Below are 23,978 nucleotides of genomic sequence, written 5' to 3'. Positions count from 1 at the left end.
CTCCCACCCGGGGCTGCGTCACCGGGTGAAACGTTCCCGGCCAGCGTGGGTCGGCGCCCAGCGGCCCGCCCGAGCGCTCCGGCCGCGGGACCAGAGTGCCGCCCTGAGGCCTGGTCGGGACACGACACCCTCCGGGCCGGGCCACCGCGCCCCCCGAGCTGGCCGCGTCCTTTCGGGGCCCCTGGCTGTGCTACCCACTCAGAGATTAGGAACCCCCACCCCACCCTGGGCATCCGTGAGTCGACGGGCCTCCGTCAAAGAGTCCCCAGGTTCGTCAGGTAAACTTGGAGGGTTACGGGTAGTGGGAGAAGGGTGGGCGGAGGGCAGCCTTTCCAGTTGAGCACGGAAAAGGTACGCGGAGGGCACTGGGCCAGAAGTTACCTGGCAGTGGGGCGCCAGGAAAGGAGGTGGGGGAGTGCCGGCTTAACTAAGCCGCGGCACACCCGACTGCACCTTCCAGTTTTGCAAACCATTCCCAGTGGTACCAGCTTGAGGCTGCACTACACACCTGCGCAACCTGTCTTCTGAATTTTTCCACATTTCTGAAAGCCCGAATTCCTAGGAAGTCCCAGTGGCCTCTATCCCTGGTGGGCACACGCAGTGCCTCACCGCGGGGGTTGCTCCTTTCAAATTGGATCAGGAGTTCTTCAGAAGCTAAAACAAAATCAAGAGACCACAACCTGATTCTGGCTCTACTACTTCCTCAGTAGGTGATCTGGGACAAGACATCGTAATTGACAGTATCTCAATATAATTATCTACAGCTTGAAGAGGATAAGGTTTTGCATCTGACACCCAAAAAGTGTTTATAAGGCATTTTATGGGATTACAGACAGGGTTTTCAAATAGAAGAGGCTGTAAAATACTTCACAGTGCACAGAATATGGAACAGGAGTTCAAGGAAGTAATTTGGCTGGTATTTCACAAGCCATTTTGCAGTTCCAGTTCCAGGGTGGTTCGGAAGGTAGAAATAAAATTGCCAGGTTTATGTATACTGGGAAAGATATTTCTAGAATCCAGTAGAGGTTTTGATCAGGAAAGCCAGATAATACTCAGCCAATGTATTTAGTAACTGAAAAATCACAAAAGAGCAAGTTGCAGATGTTGGCTTGTGGTTTTGAACATCCAATTTAGTTCTGTTCTTGGGCAATATGCTCCTTGCTTTTGGTCATTGTAATTAATTGTATAATGAAGAAATTAAATTTACACCTTAACAGGACAAGGAATATATGTATTTTGTTGTGTTCCATGCACAAAGGGCACTTATTTAGGGAGTATAAGTTAGCTCAGACTTACATGCTGTATGGACAAAGCCTATGTGTTTGCTGCATTGAAAAAATTGTCCAAGAACAGTTCCTTCTTTCAAAGCTTCTTGGCACTTGTTTTGGTGGGCACATACTTTTGGCTTCAATGACTCAAAATCTTTTCAAATGTTCTATTGGTATCCTAGTACTTGCTTGTTGTCATAGATTCTTTTTTTTCCCTCTGACCCTGTAAGCATTGATCCTATCTTTAGTCTGAAATTTATTCTTAGTTATTTATACTTGCATTATTCCAGAGAATTTGAGGCAGCATACAGAAAATACATACTGTAACGCAAGATAAAAATAAGTAAAGGGTATGATATTAAAAGAGGAAAAATAGGATACCAGAACAATGCAACAACGTGGCCAAAGCAGAGCATTTCATAGTGTTTTTGAGATCACAGTGAAACACTTGGTCAAGAGAAGCACTTCTTATCCTGATACTAAGACTTTAGACAAGTTTACCTCATGGGCCTCGTAAAGTGGAATCTTTGAATTCCCAGTTTGAAGGAAGGATAAATATCTGATGATCCTTCACGCATGTTATTCTTGAAACACAATGTTTGATATGAATTGGGCAAGAAAAAGTTTAGGTCATAAACTTCAACAAGACTCTGGAATGCACATATTTTGTGTTGCCGGCAATGGCAGGTCCATATGCTTTGACCATCAACCCAGAGTACATAGCGTGGAAAAAGTTGAAATTCTACGTGGTGGTTAAAAAAATGTGGCTGCTATAATCATTACTTGTACCACAGTTGATGCAAAGAGGAAAACATTTGCTTTATTCTAACTCCAAAAGAATCTTAAGGATTTAAAAATAGTGGTTGAGTTCATTTAAACAAGATCAGTGAGATCATAGCCGGTGGGTTAAATATTACATGATTGGTAGAGAAATTCAAATTCAACTTTCATAAAATAAACTTATGGTCCATAAATTCAATTCTACATCCTAAAACACATAATTTTAGTAATAAAAATAATAATACAATATAATAATAAAGAATAATAAAAACTTGCAGCCAACAGGAATTTCTTACAAACTATCTAGTTTTATAACAAGGTATGGAATAAGAAAAAATATAGCGTGATAGGCCCTTCATTCCAGCTACACTATCATATATTTTTTTGTTTCTCCATAATGTCTTAAATGTAAATATCTTCCAGGTTTTACTCTTATCTACATAATAACCTGTGATGGTTTCCTCTCTGCTTTGTAGTATTTTTCCATTCCATCAAATTTCTTTAGTAAAATGCTAATTGCAATCCATGGCTTCTGGTTTCAACTGGACATAAAATTTTTTAACTTCTACATAGGTAAGGTTCCCAATTACTATCCAAAACAGAAAAGCTAATTAAAACTCTCAAGTGTGACAGAAAAGAGCGCAAGGACAATTTTTGTCTGTGGATCATATAGGCTTAACCTATATGATCTCCTGATGAACCTTCCAGCATAAACTAGTTGCAAAATGTAACTCTGTGTGATTGAGCTTATTGCTCCATAGATTTGTTAGATATTAATTAAATTTTGGAAGACATCTGCACAATTATGATTAAGATTTTCAAATAGTTAAACTATTCTTTCTGTTACTAATTAGGGTCAGTTGTCCATTGAAGCAAAAACCATGTTTTCAAAGCGTAGAAGAATTCTGTCTTGTTCTGGATTGCAGTAGAACATAGATCTCATTCAGAATCAGTATCAGGTCATCATGATGGGAGTTTCAAAAAATTAGACTTGGGGGCTCCCGGCTGGCACCATCAGTGGAGTATGCAACTCTTGATCTTGGGGTTATAGGTTCAAGCCCCACAATGAGTGTAGAGATTACCTACAATCTTTAAAAATATTTAAAAAATTTTTAAAAATCAAAAAAGAAGAGGAAGGCAATGCATATCCTTTTTTAATCCAGCTTGAATTGGTCATCTGATATGTTAAAATGATGTTTTTAGTTAACTTGATTCCCAGGGTGGATTTTAGGTTTTTATGAGATTTGGTAGTAAGGTTACTGTATTCGTCTCACAACTTGGTCCTTTCTGCAAATTCAATAGTTAGGGAAAAAATCTAAGTTGTAAATAATCTTATGTTGTTCCTTATTGATTTCCTCTCAATTTAATAAGTATAACATTCAGAAGGGATGCTTAAAGTTTTCTTGCACCTGTTATAAACTAGTGTTCTGAGAACCCCAACGGTATGAAAGAAACCACAGTGCCTTGCTGTGACCCTATCCTACTGCTGTATCTCTCTTATAGGATTCTAATAAGCTGTCTTTTTCCTTGCCCCTTTTAGACAAGGATGATAATGGCATTTCACTGTTGCTAGTCTCAGGGTGTTTCACTATTTCTTATTGGTTCTTTTAACCCTGTCCTCATTTTTGTAAATAGTCCTTTCATTAGATTCTCTTTCTGTGCTATATCTATCTTGCCAGAACCCTGATTGATAGTTACAGGAATTGGAAGTAGCCTCAGGAAAGAAACCCTTGCTTTTTGGGATGGTATTACTCACCTATCTGATGATTACCTGTAGAAACTTACTTCCATGGAAAATGAAACAATGACATCATAGTTGCTGAAATATGAAATAACCATCAGTAGTGTCATCAGATGCAGTGCTGATGGAGGCCATAGCATTGGGAGACCAATCTCTAGCACTTAGCTCCTTTGATAGTGATGATTACAGAAGTCATTGTGTCATTTGCTCTGATTGCCTCTGAGAGAAAACATGGTAAAAAAAGGTAAATGGCTTGAATTCCAAACTTAAGGCATGAGTAGAAAATCAAAAGGTTTCTTTGACAGCCTTGAAGAAACCTTATTTCTCTTGTAGCTGTAGGGAAAATATGGCTGAGAATCAAGCTTGTGGTCTAATGGTAAAGGCTGTAGAGTTGCAATGTTAATTAAATGTGAGACCTAGATCTGTTATGCTAAGTTAAGAGCCCTAGTAGAGACGTTATTGGGACCCTGTGACATGGAATGGGGGCATTTGGGCAGATATAAATGAGGCTGAAAACTGGAACAAGAGTTATATTTCAAATAAGTGATGGTCATTAAGGAATACACTGGTTTGATGAGTACCAGGTGTTGTATGGGAAATATTGAGTCACTGTATTGTACACCTGAAAGTAATATTACACTGTATGTTAACTAGAATTTAGATAAAAACTTAAAAAAAAGTTAGATTTCAGCATGGCCCTTGTGGAGAAGGATAAGACCTATTCTTGGAGGAGAAAACTTGTACACTGAAGGAATTACAGGATTTTGGCAAATACTTATTTATGTTTCAGGTTGACTTGAGCAGCTGGGAGTCTTTCTAAATTGGTTAGCTGAAGCTGGTAATCTATGTGCCGAGATGCCAGAACTTCCAGGGCATACTTTAGAGGAAGGAATCTGAAGATTCAGGGAGATGGAAATGTTGGACTTGGCCTATTATGTGTATCCTGCTTAGTAATGCTCTATCCGTACCATCCCTACAAGGACCCATAAAATTTACCTTTATCAAGGTATTGAGTAGAGTGTCACAGATGTCTTTGAAAAATTCTTTGCTGGCTGCCCTAAATGGTTGGAAATGATAATGTAAATGCCACAGTGAAATCAGGATCCATGATTTGGGTGGGAATATTGAGATCCCGAGAGAGGCCAAGCGGAAGATTCTTAAATATTAAAGACATGTTCAGCACAATTATCATGATAACCCTCAGGAAGAAGTGATAATCAGGGTGTCTGACAACAAGGATCTTTGATGGTGGTATGTGATCATCAACATTTAGGAATGATGAAACTAACAGTCTATTTCAGTGCTACTTGCCATATGTACGCAGAAAAATTCTAGATCTGATGAGCAGAAATGTAACTCAAGTCACTGCAATGGTGAGTCAATACACATCACTCAATTCTTTTTTTTTTAACATTTATTTATTTATTTTGAGAGAGAGAGAGAGAGCGCGCGCGCATGCATGTGCGAGCGGGGGAGGGACAGAGAGAGGGAGAGAGAGAGAATCCCAAGCCGGCTCCTCACTGTCAGTGTGTAGCCCAACACGGGGCTCCAACTCATGAACCATGAGATTATGACCTGAGCTGTGATCGAGAGTAGGATTATGACCTGAGCTGTGATCGAGAGTAGAATGGCACCTAGAATGCAGCTATTGACTTGAAACCTAGAATGTGCATTTCAATTCCCTTCAAAAGAAATAATCAGAAGCAGTATGGCTGGGATAGCATTGTCATTGCCTTACACTTACGTTAGGGCTGTGTAAACACATCAGTTGTAATATGGTAACATTCCAGAGGGACCTTTTTTCCTTGATATCCATTAGAACATCGTGCTAGTCTATTACCTTGATGACATGGTGCAAACCAGATAGATGAACAGGAAGTGGCAACTGCCCTAGATAACTTTAAAAGACCATTCTATCAGAGGATAAGAAATTCACCCAGTTCAGAGATCTGCGCCATAGTGAAATTTCTAACAGTTCAGTGGCATTATTGTGCTCCACCTCAAAGAACAATGCACAGTGCTTAGTTGGCCTATTTGGATTTTGGAGACACAGTACTGCATGTGCTGTGCTCTGACCTATTTATCATGTAACCTATATGACTGCCAGTTTTTCGTATGACTTGGAAAAATAGAGTGCCCTATAGATTATGGCACAAGCTGAATGGATAGGATTTGGAATAAGAACATGCTCTCATTTCTTGGCAACTATTCTCCATTTGAAAGGTAACTCTTGGCCTGCTGTAAGGCCTTGGCAGAAACTAAACACCTGACTATGGGATACTAAGGGACTGTATGATGTGAACTGCTCTTTAGGAACGTGGTGTTACCTTACTTCCTGAATCATAAATTGAACACAGGCAGCAGAATTCATCGTCAAATGGAAAGGTATATATACTAGGGTGGCCTAATCTGACATATAAGGCACAATTACATGGACAGATTTCCTCTCTTCCTGTCCCTACTTTCTTTGCCACTTTTTTATTTTTTAACCTTATCTATGGACTGGTGGTCATTTAACAGGGAGAAAAAACTTGGGCTTCGTTTATTAATGGTGTGCATCAGATCCAACTGGGAGCATATAGCCTCTAAATTATCCCCTTATCTGTAATGAGGTGGTCTTGAAAAAATAGGGATGAAGAGAAATTCTCCCTGTGGGCATAACTTTAAATATAACATATGGTTTCCCTCTTTGTTAGGAAGGAGAGCTGGCTGGAGATATAGATCTGTATTTATGTACCATGGCTAGTATGTGGGCCAATAACTCGGAAAGAAGAATATTTAAGATAAGGAAGTCAGTAGGAGAGGTAACACAGATGAATTCTCAAAGTGGGCCCAGAATGTGAAAATCACTGTGAACCACATAACTGCCCACAAGAGGTCATTCATTCCAATAATCAGGTTTACAAGATGATGTGTCCTATAGATGTCAGCCTTCTACCTGGTTGCCCTGGTGGTACTTCAGTGGTCCTATGTAAAAAAGAAATGGAAGTCAAATGTGGATTCAACAACATGGATGTCTACTTGCCAAGGATAATACAGTTACTGCCACTTTGGAGCCTTTAACCTGCTTTTAACAGAGGCCATTGCAGAGATCCCAGTATGGTAGTATTCCCTAAACAGACTTGTCAACCACCTGGTGGCAGTTTATTATACTCAATCCCTTCCATTATGGAGAGAAGAGGAATTCATCCTCATGGAAATAGTACGTATTCTAAATACAGGTTTACTTTCCCTGCCTGGAAAGCTTTTTTTTTTTTTTAACTAGTACAATAATCCAAGGATTTATAGAATGCCTTATTTCATCACCATGTATTACAACATTAAATTTAAGCAAGAAATTCATTTTATTTTGAGGGAAGTATGGCAATGAATTCATGACCACTGAATTAACTGATCTTACCTCAAACCCATCACTTAGAAACAGCTAGTTTAAAAGAATAGAGGAAAGGCCTGCCAAAGGATCAGTTGTGATATACTGACTGGGAGATAACCCAGTGAGGGTATGGGATAGGACTTAATCTAATAACCAATATATGTTGCCATCTAACCCACATGCAGAATGTGTGGGCCTAGGAACCAAGGGGTGGAGTGGTGGCTCTTCCTACTACTCCTAGAATTTATGTCTCTACAACTTTGTCTTTAAAACATTGGGCTTGGTGGATCTGAAGGCTCTAGTGCCCAGAGGACAGATACTATCCCTAGATAACACAGTCAGTATTTCATTAAATGGGAAACAGAAACTATCACCTGGCTGATATGAGGTCTTTGAGCTATGGAGGCAAAGGTTGGAGAGGGGATCATTGTACTGGTTGGAGTGATTTGGCCTCATTACCAAGGGGAATTGCTTGTTGCTCCACAAAGAGAATAGAAGGACTATGTCTAGAACCCTAGGTGTGCACTAAGATACCTCTTGGTATTCACATGTCCAGTATTACTGAACAATCAGAAACACAACAACCTAGTAAAGATAAGGGCACTAAGGATTTCAGATCATGAAAATAAGCTTTGGGTCATCCCATCAGAGGAGATACTAGCGGAAGACAAGGGGAAAATGAAAGCTATCATTATCACCTTGGGCCTTGTGCTCAAATATTATATTCTCATGATCAGAACTACAATTTTGTTGACCTTTTCTGAGTGGCTGTCTGTCAGATAAGACTGAGCGCCTCCCCAGTGCTAGGGGATAAATCTTGATTGGCCTAGCCTCATTTCTTACTAAAGAGATGGCTTAGGCCAGACAATTCTAGACAATAACACATAGGATATCTGTGGGAGTGCTTTTAACAAGGCACACAAGGCACAGACATGCCTTTTTCTGTTTCTAGACATGGCAAACTTCTGATGACTGGAATGGCAGATGCCATTTTGGAACCATGATAGAGCCCACATTAGAAGATAAGTCCTCACGTTAAGGATAGTAAGGTGCAACCTTGGTCCTTGTGATGAAGTTTGTTGGTATTCTCCAATATCCATCTCCCTTCTTTTTTAAAAAAAAAAAATTAAGGAATCTCTATATGCAACATAGGAGCTCAAATTCATGACCCTGAGATCAAGAGTCACATGTTCTTCCAACTGAGCCAGCCAGGAGCCCTCTTTTCTTTCATTAGTATTAGATCTTCTAAATTTTAGTTGGATATGCTTATACATAATGTATTTGTCAAATAGGTAGGATATGTAGTTGTCAATGGTATTTGAGTAGAGGTGATATATGCCACTTGTGGGTTGTACCCTTAGAATAGATATACGCCCTTCTTTCCTTTCTTCTCCTCTATTTGGCTGGAATGAGGATGTTAGTGCCCAAGCAGCCATCTTGGATTATACCATGGAAGTCCAAGCTTAGGTTTCTTGATATTTCAAAGCCATCATATTAGCGCTGAAGGGTTTATGCTCAGATTATATCATGAGAGAGAAATGCATATCTGTCTTAAACCACTGTACTTTTCTGCAGCAGCCAAATCTATATCCTAATCTGTCAGTAATGAAGTTGAGCTACTGAATTAATCACCACAGAACCAACTTAACTTAAAAAAATTATGTGACAGTAAATGTCCTTTTGGTTTAAGCTCTTTTGAGTTACAGCCAAAAGCATTCTAACTGATATAAATACATTTCCAAGAATGCTAGTTATAGAGGGAAGGAATGAGTTGTAGCATCAACTATTGAGAATCTTCTGATTGAGAGAGCCCTTTTCTCTCTTAAGGAGGTTACATTTTTTAAATTATTTTTTATTGAAGTATAATTAACACACACTGTTATATTAGTTTCAGGTATATGATGTAATGATTGAACAATTCAGTGCATCTCTCAGTGCTCAACAAGATAAGGGTTATCCCCCTCTCACCTCTCCTCTGCCAACCACCAGTTGTTCTCTGTTTTTGAATCTGGTTTTTTATCTTTTTTGTTTATTCTTTTGTTTTTTTCTTAAATTCCACATCTGAGTGGAGTCATAATGGTATTTGTCTTTCTCTGTCTGGCTTGTTTCACTTAGCATTATACTCTCTAAGTTCATCCAGGCTGTTGCAAATGGCAAGGTTGAGAGAGCCCTTTTAAGATCAGCCCTTTTAAATGAGCATGGTGAGGGAACCAGTAGGAAAAAAAAATCACTGAGGGTACAGGAAGGAGGGAGTAATTTATGGAGTAATATCCCAGAGGGGTCAGGATCAGAAGAGTTGTAGAGTACTAATATACAAATATCTTTTCTTCCTTTTTTCCAATTTAAAATAAACTTGACCTTAAAAGCACCCAAATGATGTGTAATACCATACCATATAATTCACCAATTTAAATTGTTTAATTCAGTGATTTTTAGTACATCCACAGAGTTGTACAGAATTGATTTAAAACATCTTAATTGCCCCAAAAAGGAACCTTATACTCAAATGCAGTCACTCTCCACTTTTTCCTCATTTGTATATGTATCTTTGTGTGTCCATGTGTGTCTGTGGACTCTAGTGTACACTTTTTAATGAGATTTACTTGAAAGGAATTACCAGGCTAGAATGTGAGTTGAGAATTAAAGTTAAGACATACAAGAAAAGCAGAACACACTTCATTTTATTCCACAAATTTGGCTTGTAGATACAGGGGTGAGATAATTCCTGTCTTCCTATGTTGTTTCATTAGTGTTTAGGAAATGCAACTCTATTGAACACAGTCCCCTTCATTTATTATTTTTTAAGCTTGTTTTTTGGGGGGTGGGGGGTGGGGGGCATACGAGAGAATCCAAGCAGTCAGAGCATAGCCCGAATTTGTGGCTCTATCTCACTAGGAGATCATGACCTGAACTGAAATTAAGAGTCAGATGCTTACTTGACTGAGCCACCTGGACTCCCGTCGTCCCTTTTAAAACTATAATGTAAACATGGTTTTACAGTGTTCATAGCTCTGAAGTCACTAGAACCATTAACTGAAATATGGAATGCATAAAAGCTGGAAGTGGTGGGTGAGATAGTTTGGTTTTTGAAATGTTGATTTTGAAGTGTCAGTGGAAAACAAAGTGAAGATGACCTTGGGCAGTTATAAATTTGGTTCTGATAAGACGATTTTTCTCTCTTTAAGAGAGCATAAAACTAGAAGCACAGATTTGGAAATTATCAGGATGAAGGTCCTGTCTGAAGCCATGATAGCAAATTACATTGAGTGAACACAGAGTGAAGAGTTTGTTTATGGTGAAGAGACCAACGATCTGGTAATTAAAGAGGCTAGCAATAATCTTGTAGGCAGAGCTGATCTGTAGAGTGTGGGCAACAACCAAATCCAGAAGAAAACTGTAAGGAATGGGTTAATGGTATCTTGAGGATCAACTAGCATGCAAGGACTGCTTCTAGAATACTGAAAACTGAGTTTGTAGGCAGAGAGGAAGAAATCAGTGCCTTTGCGTTTTGCTTTGTATTCAAAATTGTCTGCAACCTTTGTGGCTGCCAAGGCTCACCCAGACTATGTAGTATGATTTTACCTAAAATATTTGTCAGTATAACTCTAGAGTTTTTCTCTGAAAATCTAGTGGGTATTTTTGCCTAGTAGATATTGAGTTGGTTACAGATTATGATGAATCTCCAGCTTTCATTTATCTCAATCTTGATGTAAATTTTGCTATCCTAATTTTAAAAGTCAGGCCTGTTCAGTATACAGGTAAAAAAAAGAATGATATCTTTATCAACGTGACCTTGTTTTTACAATAGGGAAAAATGGTTCCTGGTAGATAAGTGCAGATTATTTTAACTTCTTTGGCTATATAAATGTTGCCTGCATATCAGCGTTAGTTTGTATTTGTTCGAGGAAATGGCTTTTTGAACATCCAGAAAAATGCAGTATACTAGTTTGTGTATTTCTGTGACTGGCTAATGCTGTTAAATTCTTTGAGAGTGTGTGAGGGGGTGCTGTTTATGTGTGTGTGTGTGTGTGTGTGTGTGTGTGTGTGTGTGTGTGTGTGTGTGTGTTTTCCTTGGAAAATGTTGCAGTACATCGTCTGTCCCTGCCTTCATGCTCTGGGGGTGGGCTGAGGTAGGGAGGGTGTGACGCTGGTATTTGTGTGAACTCGGGCTTGTGATGCTGAGCTCGGTTCATCCGCTCTCTCCTCCCTTCTCCTCCCCGCTCCTTCCCACCAGCGCCACAGCAACATCCTCAGAGTCTGAGCGAACTGCGCCCAGTGCGGGCACGGAGCCTCCCACCGCCAGCAACCTGCGGCCCGGGAGAAGAGCCAGCACAGTGTGACAGCGCCTCACCGCCACCAGTCCCCGGACCACCATGGCCAAGAACCGCAGGGACCGAAACAGTTGGGGTGAGTAACATACGATGACTTCCACAGCCTGCGCGGGGACTGGCCCTCTGCCTTCTGCTTCTGGGGACAAGAGGGCCAAGGGCTGGGAGACGGGCCACAACCGAGCTGCTCCCTGTAGGGCCGGAGAAACCATGGCAGAGCGGAATCGCGCTGTGGGGCGAGGGCTGCAGCTTCCCGCAGGCCGGAGTCCCCTGCTTCTCCCCCACCCCCAGTCCTTCTCCTCGCAGCATTTGGACAGCACCCGCCTGTCGCCTCCCTAGGACTCGTTGGTTCCGCTTTAGCGATCCGTTGGCAGGAAGGCGATGAGAGTAAGCAGGGGCTGTTACCCGGCCGAGGGGGGCGAGAGGGTGAGGGTCCCTAACCCCCAGTCCCTTTCCCGGGAGCTTTGAGCCCTTTCGCCTGGCAGGGCGCGGGCTCCCGAGCGGGCGGTATGCTGGAACAATGAGGCAGAGGCGCGCCGGGCCGGGTGGGAGCCTTGCGGACCTGAGCAACCCAGCCGAAGGGGCGCCGGCTTGGGAGTCCCCCAGCGCTGCAGTACTTGTTTTAATTTGGGGTTCGGTGGGGAATTGGGGGAAGAAGGGAAGCAAAGTTGTGGTTTCCAGCCTCTGCCCCACCCCAATCTGGCACACCATTCAGGCCAGCCCTAAGGTTGGCATTGTTCTTTGATTTTACCTTTTGGAGATATTGGGCTCATGATTCAGCACCAGGCCGAGGGGAGGGGGAAGGAGAGGCTGGGCCCAGTGGGTTCACGCCGCGAGTGGGTGGGCGGCGCTCACGCAGGCGGGGAAGAGAGAAAGCAGTGATGCAGGAGAAATCGCGGCCCCGCCCCGCTCTGTTGCTCCAGACTTGGTTCAGGACGGAGAGTGTGGGCAGTTGGGGCGTCTTTTTCTGCCTTCGGCTCTGTTTTCTTCCAGGCATAGTGCTAACCTCACTACCATCTTAGCAACTAAAGCCTTTCAGGGTATTTTATTATCTGACCCAGAGCAGATCTCAGGCCACTGTTCCTTGGTGGATAGAGAAATATTTTGTTCATTAGCTTTGTTATTTGGAAAGTTTACCCACACCCTCTAGGAGTTTGGAGCTCCCGGATTCTCTGCAGTGCCTCAATGAGATCTCTTCAATAGCTGTCCATCGGACCAGGAGGTATCAGTTTAAATTTTAATGGTTTTTTTGGGCTTGATTTTATCAAAAGACTGTATTTCTCCTTGCCTGATTGGTCACAGGACCAACTTAACTCCCAGTAGGCAAGGTTTGTGGTAGGTGTGGAAAGCTGGCGCTGGGAGGCCTGTCTCTGGTTGTCTGAAAATGGTTCCATTTTCTAGGGTTACCAAACTTCAGTTTTAGTAAGTGTGACTATTGCAATAACATGTTTTCTTTGCTTCTTAGGAAATTATGAGTAAGCTTTTTCACTGTCCCCCTAACTTTCCCTTGGCCTAGAGTAGGAATTTCTTTTTTCATTTTTTTAAGGTTTATTTATTTTGAGAGAGAGACACAGCAGGGGAGGGGCAGAGGAAGGGGGAGAGAGAGTATCCCAAACAGGCTCTGAGCTGCCAGCACAGAGCCCCATGTGAGGCTCGAACTCACTAACTGTGAAATTATGACCTGAGCCTAAATCAAGAGTCAGTCCCTCAATTGACTGAGCCACCCAGGTGCCCCTAGACTAGGAATTTCTTGAACATTCATAGTTAAGGTGTGGATGTTCAAGTCAGTTTTGGTCTTGATCTCTGTGCATTGTTGACTCAGTCCTGTTAAGAGACAGGCATGTGAAAATTTATTCTGAGGATTAAAATTCTTAGTGAAGTTTTGGAACTTTACACTTCAGTATTTTCTTTGGTTTCAGATTTCTTATGTGGTGGAGGTTTTCTCCTGTCTTGGGAATGTGTTTCTCAATGGGATTTGCATAAAAATCACATTAGGAAATTATTAGATATGCATATTTTCACATCTTCCAGTCAGGGTTTTTCTCTGTTAATTATGTTTTTTTAATTTTAATTTTAAGTCCATATAGTTTAAAGTGTTAAATTAGTTTCAGGTGTACAATATAGTGATTCAACACTGCCATACATCACCAGGTGCTCATCACAAGTGCACGCCTTCATCCCCAACACCTGTTTCAACTGTTTCCCCCGCTCCCCCATCTCCCTCTGGTAATCGTCAGTCTGTTCTCTAAAGTTAAGAGTCTGTTTCTAGGTTTGTCTCCCTCTCTTTTTTCCCTTTCTTCATTTCTTTTGTTTCTTAAATTCCACATGAATGAAATCGTATGGTGTTTGTCTTTCTCTTGCTGCCTTATTTCTCTTAGTATTCTACTCTCTAGCTCCATCCATGTCATTGCAAATCAGCCAGTTTTCAATCAAGAGCTGAAATGAGGTCTAGGAACTGCCGTTCAATTGGCATTTCAGGTGATTGACAAGCACTGGACTATTTATATTTGATGGGAACATGTCCCAGACAGTTTACCCAGAAGTCATCAAGAGAGTCTCAACTCCAATGATGACTTAGGAAAAGAAATACTAAAGTGACTGTGTGTTCACTGGAAATGTTCACAGGAAAGGAATACTGGAATTGTGGAGTCTTGATGCTCTATGGTTGGCGCCAAGATGGCTAGTCGGTTAAGCATATGACTCTTGGTTTCTGCTCAGGACATGATTTCACGGGTTCGTGAGCTTGAGCTCCACATTTGGCAGGGTGGAGCCTGCTTGGGATTCTCTCTCCCTCTCTCCCACCAACTTGTGTGTGTACGCTCTCTCTTTCAAAATAAAGAATAAACATTAAGAAATAAAGTATATATGATGTAAATGACTTAGAAAGATGTAGCAGGGGCACCTGTGTGGCTCAGTGGATTAAGCGTCTGACTTTGGCTTGCATCATGATCTTTCGGTTTGTGAGTTTGAGTCCCGCGTTGGGGTCTATGCTGACAGCTCAGTCTGTGAGTGTGTGTGTCTCTCTCCCTACCCCTCCCTTGCTCACGCTCTCTCTCAAAAATAAATAAACCTTTTTACAAAAAAATTTTTTAAAAGAAATATGTAGCAATATGGAGTACAAAATAGAGGTTTTTGGCAAAGATGTTAGCTGTCTGTCCTGATTCCATGTTATCACTAGCACCTTGTGTAATACCTAACACTGAGAAGGTATTTAATAATAACATTAACGCTAATGTTGCTGAGCTAAGCTCATATGAGGTAGGTACTATAATCCTCATTTTACATATTAAAGATAGGTGACGGAGCCAAGACGGTTGACAGTACCTTCTGCATTGTATAGAACTACAGCTTTTAAGCCACAGTCACATTATTATTTTTTTAAATTTTAGTTAGCATGCAGTGCAATATTGGTTTCAGGAGTAGCATTGAGTGATTCATCACTTATAGCACCCAGTGCTCATCCCAGCAAGTGCCCTCCTTAATGCCCATCACCTGCATTATTGCTTTTGCTCTTTAGCCTCTGAGTTGATGTAATCCCTCTTTTGCAAAGAAAAAAAACTGAATCTTAGGTAGGTTAAATGACTTGGCAAAAATCATATATTTAGTAAGTTAGAGGAAATTAGAACCTAGGGTTGTCTTCTAATTGATTTTCTATAGCATGCTATGGAATGTTTTTTAAGATAATGGGGCATGGTGTGAGGGTAGAGAGAAAACAGGCTCAGGTGATAGCCTTTAAAGCTCAGCTTTTAAAAACTCAGATGAGACTATACTAGTGTGGAAAATAAAGGACACAGATGTCTATCAGAGGCAGTAGCCCAGAAAGCAGTCTTTCAATGTTGACCTTAGAGTTTAAGTACTACCAGAAACAAAACAAAAGTGCATCCTTTAAAATTTGTTTTCATTAATTACAGTTGCTTAAAACTTGGGAGCTAACAGGAGAATTTGGTTTTTCTACAGTGTAATAGTAACTGTTCATACACTGTTGCTTTAGAAAAAGAATATTTGCAGTAAATTATAGGGAGTGTCTGTTTGTTGAAAAAGCATTAGGCTTCTGTTTTTGCTTTTTCAGGTAAGATTAAAAATGATCTTGAGTATAGTATAGTAACTTCCTGCTCTTTCTTTTCCAATTGGCTGTATTCTATTTTTCTTGAAATGAGACTCTTTGTCCCTTTTTACTTGCCTCATTCTGTATATATTCCTCCTGAAATAAAATAAAATTTCTAATGAGTCATACATGTACTTCCCCTACAGACCCTCCCGTCCCATTTTGCTAATTTAATTTGCCTTCCTTACATCTTTTTTCAAGTACGTTTTTCCACAGATAACATATTTTTTATCCTTTGTATCTGCTTACACCTTGTCTTGATGACTCCTGAGTTATATCTTTGCTCTGTTTCAAACTCTGTAGCCTTTATTATCTTTAGAACAGTGACTAGACTCTAAATGGAACCTGTGATATCAGGAAAATGATCTACTGTGAGATAATTTTGGTCATAAAAAAAGGTGGGATTTTTTAAATTTAGAGGCTCTTCCTCTTTTACATAAAATTTTATGAAAAATATCTGTGTACAAAAGAACATATAAAACATAGATGTTCGCTTTTGAAAAGAATGATAACATGATAATGAGAACCTCTAAGCCCCCTCCCTAATGAAAAAATATAACTTTATCAATATTTTGATACTGTTTATGTGCCCTTCTTTAATAGCATCCTGTCCTTACCCCCTCCAAAGATAAACACTTTCGTAAATTTGGTGTTTCTCGTTTCCTGATCTTTCAATATGTATGTATCAAATATACATTTTAAAGAGACTAATGTAAATGGAATCTAGAGTGTGCATTTTTCCACAAAATATTTTGTTGACTTCACATCCTCATCCACACTCAATATCATAATAGATGTGAAATGATATCTCATTGTGGTTCTTTTCAATGTATATTAAAGCTTTTTCTCCCTTATTACCTGATTACTGTCTTCTCATATGTTTAGTTAATGTTTTTGTAGTGTAACTTTTTAAAGTTTATAATTTATTTTGAGAGAGAGCATATGTACCTGTGCACCTGTGTGAGAGTGGGGGAGGGGGAGAGAGAGAAAGAGGGAGAGAATCCCAAGCAGGCTCCATGCTATCAGTGCGGAGCCCAATGTGGAGCTCGATCTGAACCGTGGATCATGACCTGAGCAGAAACCAGGAGTTGTATGCTTAACTGACTGAGCCTCTCACATGCTCCTGTAGTGTGACATTTTAATTCCCTTATCATTTATGTATTGTGTATAGCATATACTGTGGCTTGAATATTGGTATCCCCCCAAAATTCATGTCACATGTGATAGTATGGGAAATGGGGGCATTGGAAGATGCTTAGGTCATAAGAGCGAAACCCTCTGAATGAGATGAACGGGATGAACAGCCCTCTCTTAAAAAAGGCCCCACAGAGTTCCCTAACCCCTTCCGCCATGCCAGGATACAATGAGGAATCTGCGACTTGGAAGAAGGTCCTCACCTGACCATGCTGGCACCCTGACCTTGAACTCTAGCCTCGAGAACTGAGTACTAACCCCATCTGTGGTGTTTTGTTATAGCAGCCTGAACTAAAATATTCTAGAACTATTTCCTTTGTGGTTACCATGACAATTACATTTAATATCCTAAAGCTATAATACTCTAATTTGAAATTATATCAGTTTAACTTCAGTAACCTATAAAAACCCTGCTCCTTTTTAGCTCTGTCTGCACCCTTTTTTGTTACTGATGTCACACAATTATATTTTTATACATTATGTGTATAAAACACAAACTAATAGTTATTTTATAAAATGCGTTAGTCCCCAAAGAAGACATACAGATGGCCAACAGACACATGGAAAGATGCTCAATCACTAATTGTTAGGAAATGCAAATCAAAACCACAATGAGATTTTACCTTATATTTGTCAGAATGGTTAGAATAAAAAAAGACAAGAGATAACAAGTGTTGGCAAAAACATGGATAAAAAGGAATCCTCACAGTTGGTGGGAATGTAAAATGATGCAGCCACTGTAGAATACAGTATGCAGGTTCCTCAAAAAATTAAACAATAGAAATATGACATGATTCAATAATTTCACTTCTGGGTCTTTACCCAAAGAAAATGAAAGAAAATGAAAATTCAAAATTTGCATATGAAATATATGCATATTTCACACACACACACACACACACACATATACACACAGAATATTATTCACCCATAAAAAAGATGTGATCTTGCCCTTTGTGACAGTGAGTGGACTTAGAAGGTATTACGCTGAATGAAATAAGTCAGACAGACCTATACCGTATGATTTCACTTATATGTGGAATCCACAAAAACAAAACAAACAAAAAGCTGAAACAGACTCATAAATACAGAGAACAAACAGATGCTTGCCAGAGGAAAGGGGGACATGGGGAGAATGAGCAAAATGGGTGAAGGGGAGTAGGAGATAAAGGTTTCCAGTTATGGAATAAATAAGTCATGGGGATAAAGGTACAGCATAGTCAGTCAATGGACTGTAATAGGGTTATATGGTGACCAATGGTAGCTACTCTTGTGGTGAACATGATGTATAAACTTGTGGAATCACTGTATTGTACATCTGAAACTAACATTGTGTGTCAACTATACTTCAATTTAAAAATGCATTACTGCCTTTAATTATGTAGAAAAACAAAATGTGAAATTATAAACAAAAGTTATAGTAGGAACTTTTAGATTAAAAGTAATTGTGTATTTAAATATGTTAGTCCCTTAAATCATGTAGAAAACAAAGAAACAATATTATAAAATGTTGTTTTAATAATACTAGCTTTTAGAATTGCCCAAGTGTTTACCTTTACAGAGATTTTTATTTCTTCAGATGGCTTAACTGTCTAGTGTGCTTTCATTTCAACCTATGGGAGTACCTTTCACATTTCTTGCAGGACAAGTCTAGTGAGAACAAACTTCCTCTGCTTTTGTTTATCTGAGAATGTCTTAATTTCTCACTTTTGAAGGACATTTTTGCCAAACATAGGATTCTTGGTTGACAGATCTTTTTAAAAGCACTTTGAATATATCAGCCCACTGTATTCTGGCCTCCAGGTTTCTTATGAGTAATCTGCTGCCAGTTTGATTGAAGATTGCTTGTACATAATGTCAGTTCTTTCCTGCTGCTTTCAGAATTCTTTGTCTTTCAACAGTTTGGTTATAATATGTCTCAGTGTGGGTCTTCTTTAGTTGAGCCTTTAAATGTTTGTATTCATGGCTTTTATCAAGTTTGGGGAGTTTAGGGCATTGTTTCTTCAAAAAAGTCTCTATCTTTTTCTCCCTCTTCTCCCTTTGGTACTCTTACAATGTGTAGTTGGTCTGCTTGATGGTGTCTCATGTTTCTCTTAGGTTCTGTTCACTTTTCTTCAAATTTTTTTCCTTCTTTTCTGCAGCCCTCATCATTTCAATTGTCCTGTCTTCAGTGGCTAATTCTTTGCTTTGTGTGCTCAAATATCCCTATGAATTGCTCTTGTGAATTCTTCAGTTCAGTTATTGTATTTTTCAGCTCTAGAATTTCTTTTTGGCTTCTCTTATGTCTATTTCTTTATTGATATTTCCATTTTGTTCAGTCTGTTTTCTTGACTTTCTCTGCATTTTCATTTAGTTTCTTGAGCATCTTTAAAGACAGTCATTTTAATAAGGTGTTTGTCTAGTAGGTTCACCATGTGGTCTTTCTCTGGGACAGTTTCTATTGACTTATTTTTTTCCCCTTTGAACGGGTCATATCCTGTTTCTTTTTGTATGCCTTGTGATTTCTGTTATTGAAAACTGGACATTTGAATCTAATAATGTGATAAGAAATAGGAATGTTACTTTCAACTTGGTTAGTTTCCTATTTACTCCCAGAATCCTCCCTTACCCCACCAGATTGCTGTAGGGGCCTAGTGGCCTGGCAGCTAAATTGTTGCCATTTCTTTTCTCCTATGCACAAACGTCCTTTTGCTTTCAAAACTGCAGCATTCCCACAATGTGTACATTTGGACAGAATACTAAAAACAAAACAAAACAAAAAAACCAGGCACTCAGCCCATCTCCTCAGTATCACCTGGAAAAAACATTTACATTTTTTCAATAAATTACAAGCACTATGAAAAAAAAGAGTCAGATTCTCTTCCTTCCCTCAGTGTTTTCTGGGTTTGGGATTTTGTTTGTTTGTTTTCATTGTCATAGGACTTCTTTATGCTGAGGAGCAGCCTGAGCTACAAACTTAAAGACATTTTTCGAGCCTGTGCCATTCCCTCGGCATGGGTGGTAAGTTTTTTATTTTCATTGTATATGCAGTTACTTTTCAATATCCTAATCTTTAATGTCTGACTCCCAAAAGAGGAAAAAGTGAAAACTGAAGAAGGGCAAAAGAAGGACTGGCCCTTGGGGCACCTGGGTGACTCATTCAGTTAAGTATCTGACTCTTGTTTTGGCTCAAGTCTATGTCCCAGGGTCATGGATCAAGCCCCATGTGAGGCTCTGCACTAAGCATGGAGTCTGGTTAAGATTTTCTCTCTCTACCCCTATCCCTTCCACCCCATAAAAGGTACTGACTGGCCCATTAAATATCCTGGAAGTCACTTCACCTAGAAAGAAGGGGCAGTCAGCAATGGGGGAGGATACAACTCTGCATCTGCATCTTTGTGATTATAAGCAGTAATCAGCAATTGGAACACAAATTCCCAAACTTTGGAGGACCGGGTCCTTAGGGACTACCTTGACTTCTGCAAGCTGTGTATAACGTGCATTAACTGCCTGCCATAGGGCTGAGAGGTGTGTGGGGGACGGGGTGGATCAGTAGCCACCGCTGAGTTAAGAGGTGAAATTGACTAAAATTAACTACAATTTACCATTTATGCCTTTCTCCAGAAGTTGTAAGCCTTCCAGAGTTCCAGTAGGTCTATCAGTCAGATTCTGTCAGTGTAATTGTTGTCCTGGTAGGGAGACAGATTCCTGGTGCTTCCTACTCTGTGATCTTTCCAACTTCATTTAAGCTCTAGAACTGTTTGGATTTTATTTTTATGAGTAGTGTGATGTATAAATCTCTTTGACTTTTTTTTCCATATGGTTAACCAAATGTCCCAGACTCATTATTGAACAATCCACCTTTTTCCCATTGATTTCAAACCTGTTTTGTCAGATATTACTCCTGAATAGGTGTGGGTCTATTTCTGTGCTTCTTATTGTGTCCCAGTGCTGTTTGTCATTCCTTATGTCAATAACACAGTTTTAATTGCTGTAGTTTCATAGTGTCTTCATATGGTAGAGCAGATTGTTTCATTATGTTATTTATTGGTGTTTTGAACTATTCTTTATTCTCAGCTTTTGCTTTTGTATAAAAGTTTAGAATCAGGTTTTCAAGTTCTTTGGAAAACCCAGTTGGGATTTTTAAAAATAAAATTGTATCCTGTTTGTAGATTAATTTGATAGAATTAAGATTTTTGCTGTAGTGAATATTTCTATTCATGTACATAGTATATTCCTTCATTTATTTAGATTTTATTTCTTGATGTCTCTCAGTAATTTAAAAGCTCTCCTTGAAGGGCTGGCCTTTATTTGTTAGATTTATTATTTTCCGTACATTTTTTGGTTGCTATGATTTTTCCCTGTTTTATTTTTTATTGGCTATTAATAAAAATGCAATTGATTTTACATATTTATCTTGTATCTAGCAACCTTGCAGAACTCTCCTATTAATATGTGTGTGTGTGTGTGTGTGTGTGTGTGTGTGTGTGTGAGAGTGTGTGTGTGAGAGTTGGGAAAGGGCAGAGAGAGAGAGAGAGAGAGAGAGAGAGAGAGAGAGAGAGAGAGAGAATCCCAAATAGGAGAGAGAGAGAGAGAGAGAGAGAGAGAGAGAGAGAGAGAGAGAGAATCCCAAATAGGCTCCACACCCAACATGGGGCTCTATCCTACCACCATGAGATCATGACCTGAGCCAAAATCAAGAGTCGGATGTTTAACCAAATGAGCCAGCCAGGTGCCCCTTATTAGTTTTAATGAACTACCTTTTGATTCTGTAGAATTTCTATGTAAGGAAGCATATCATCTTATAGTAATGGCAGCTTTGTTCATTCCTTTTTAGTCTTTATCTTTTAAGTCTTTTTCTTATCTTAGAATAAGAATATTCTTCTTTTTCCTAAATAGGTTTTTTTTAGTCATCACTGGATTTGGAATTATAATGAGTGCATTTTCTGTATTTTTGAAATTAATCATATGGTTATTCTTTAATTTTTTTCCTGCGTTTAATTACATTACAGTATCTTCTGTGTTGAGGTGATCCTGCCTTCCTAGAATGAGTCAACGCCTACAGTATTACCTTTTTAAACACATTGCTAGTTTTCTAATTTTTAAAAAATATTTACAATCATGCTTACAATTAATATTCTCTTTCATACTTACTTTGTCTGACTTTAATATATCATGTCTATATTAACTTTATAAAATGAGTGGAAGATGTTTCTTTTTTCTTTTTTTAATTTTTTTCTATTCTCTAGAAGAGTTTATATGATATTAGATTGATCCAGTTTGGGAAAACTAGTTTATTAAACCTGCTGCTTTCTTTATAGTAAGATTCTGAACCAGTTTTTAAACTACTACTTGTTTATTTTATAGAGAGAGACTCCATAAATTGAGGAGGGATAGAGAGAGAGGGAGACAGAGAATCCCAAGCAGGGGCTGCTCACTGTCAGTGCAAAGCCTGCCATGGGACGTGAACTCACAAAACTGTGAGATTGTGACCCGAGCTGAAACCAAGAGTCGGATGCATAACTGAGCCACCCAGGTGCCCCAAGATTTTGAACTATTGATTTAACTTCAGGATGGGTTTTGAAACAATTAAAGCTTTTAATTTCTTCTTAAGTCAGTTTTAGTAACTTATATTTTTCATGGAATCTGTCCCTTTCATTAGCTTAGCATGAGGTTGTTCTTAATTATCTGTTATTTTCTCTGCTTAATTTTATTTGTGTTTTCCTTGTTATATCTTTTATTTTTTAGCCTCTCCTTTTTTCTTACTTTTATATTTACTTAATTTCTGTGCATCTCTATTTTATTTTAACACTTTCTTTGATTTCATTCTATATTCTCTTTTCAACTTAAAAAGTTGGATACTGAGCTCATTAATTTTCAGCTTGTCTTCTTGTATCCTATATATGTTGATATGCAGTAAAATAATTTTCAGTTAGTTTCAAGTATTTTAAATGTCTACAATGATTCATACCTTTATTTATAAATATACAGAAAACATGGATTTTCAGGGCACTTTGCTGGCTTACTTAGTGGAGCATGCAACTCTTGATCTCAAGGTCATAGGTTCAAGCCCTATGATGGGTATAGAGATTACTTAAAAATAAAATTTAAAAAAAAGGAAGTATGGATTTTTCTAAATGTTACTGAAGTGATACTTAATTTAATTCTAGCTAATATTATATAGCAGTACCATTTTCAATGGTCATAAAAATGTTCTATATCCATACTGCTCAATATTGTAGCCACTAGCCATATATATCTTTTAAAGTGTTGAAGTTAACTAGTGAGAATAAGGACCAAATACTTACTTTTATTTAATTTTAATTAATTTAAACAGCCTCATGTGGTTAGTTTCTACAGTATTGAGCTGTTTGTGTTTATTTTTTTTTAATTTTTTAAAATGTTTTAACTTTTTTTTTGTGAGAGAAAGTCAGCATGAGCAGAAGAGGGTCAGAGAGAGAGGGAGACACAGAATCCAAAGACAGTCTCCAGGCTTTGAGCTAGCTGTCAGCACAGAGCCCGATGTGGGGCTTAAACCCATGAGCTGTGAGATCATGACCTGAGCCAAAGTCAGATGCTCAACCGACTGAGCTACCCAGGTGCCCTGAGCGGTTCATGTTTATACTCATGCTGTGAACTTTGTTGAAACTTGCTTTGTGTTCTAGTTTATGTTTAATTTTTATAGTCTTCCACAAAAGCCTGGAAAACATTTTATGTTTTCTAATTTTTGATGGACTGTGCTTATATATGTTTGCTAGCAGCGCAAGCTTTTTTTGTTTTTAAAGAGTGAGGAACCTCCACACCGTTTTCCAGAGCGGCTGCACCAGTTTACATTCCCACCAACAGTGTAGGAGGGTGCCTGTCTCTCCACACCTTCGCCAGCATCTATAGTCTCTTGATTTGTTCATTTTAACCACTCTGACTGAAATGTTTAGAGGTGCAGTAGGCATGACTTTGAGTAGATAATGAAAGAAAATGCAAAATGCTTATTGATTCATGATGTGGTTTCATCTTAGCCTGGGCAAACCATGCAGTATTTAATACATAGTAGCAGAATATTTACTATTGAAGCTTGAAAAGATGTGAGTACTTTGTGTGCAATCTTTCATTTATGCATGTGAGAGGGTTTTCTTTTTTTTAATATTTTTACATGGTAGTACTTGTTTTGCTTGTTGGTGGTGATTGCTTATTTAATACATTCCGTCAAGGA

At 39.1% G+C, this 23,978-nt stretch overlaps 1 protein-coding gene across 3 annotated transcripts in view; it reads left to right on the top strand.

Moving 5' to 3' along the window:
- Positions 1-39: 39 nt before the first annotated feature.
- Positions 40-23,978, top strand: part of ATL1 (atlastin GTPase 1) — an 83,671-nt gene continuing 59,732 nt past the window's right edge. Inside the window, exons 1-2 of one of the 3 annotated variants that reach the window (XM_029951084.1) lie at positions 40-278; positions 11,397-11,569. In XM_029951084.1, coding sequence (XP_029806944.1) covers positions 11,536-11,569 — 34 coding nt within the window. In that variant the 5' untranslated portion in view covers positions 40-278; positions 11,397-11,535. The remainder of the gene's footprint in view (positions 279-11,396; positions 11,570-23,978) is intronic. The other 2 variants (XM_029951083.1, XM_029951082.1) reach the window with 2 other exon arrangements.

The sequence above is a fragment of the Suricata suricatta genome, chromosome 9 (assembly GCF_006229205.1).
Source record: "Suricata suricatta isolate VVHF042 chromosome 9, meerkat_22Aug2017_6uvM2_HiC, whole genome shotgun sequence".
Lineage (NCBI taxonomy): Eukaryota > Metazoa > Chordata > Mammalia > Carnivora > Herpestidae > Suricata > Suricata suricatta.
This window is presented reverse-complemented; position numbering and strand designations above follow the sequence as displayed.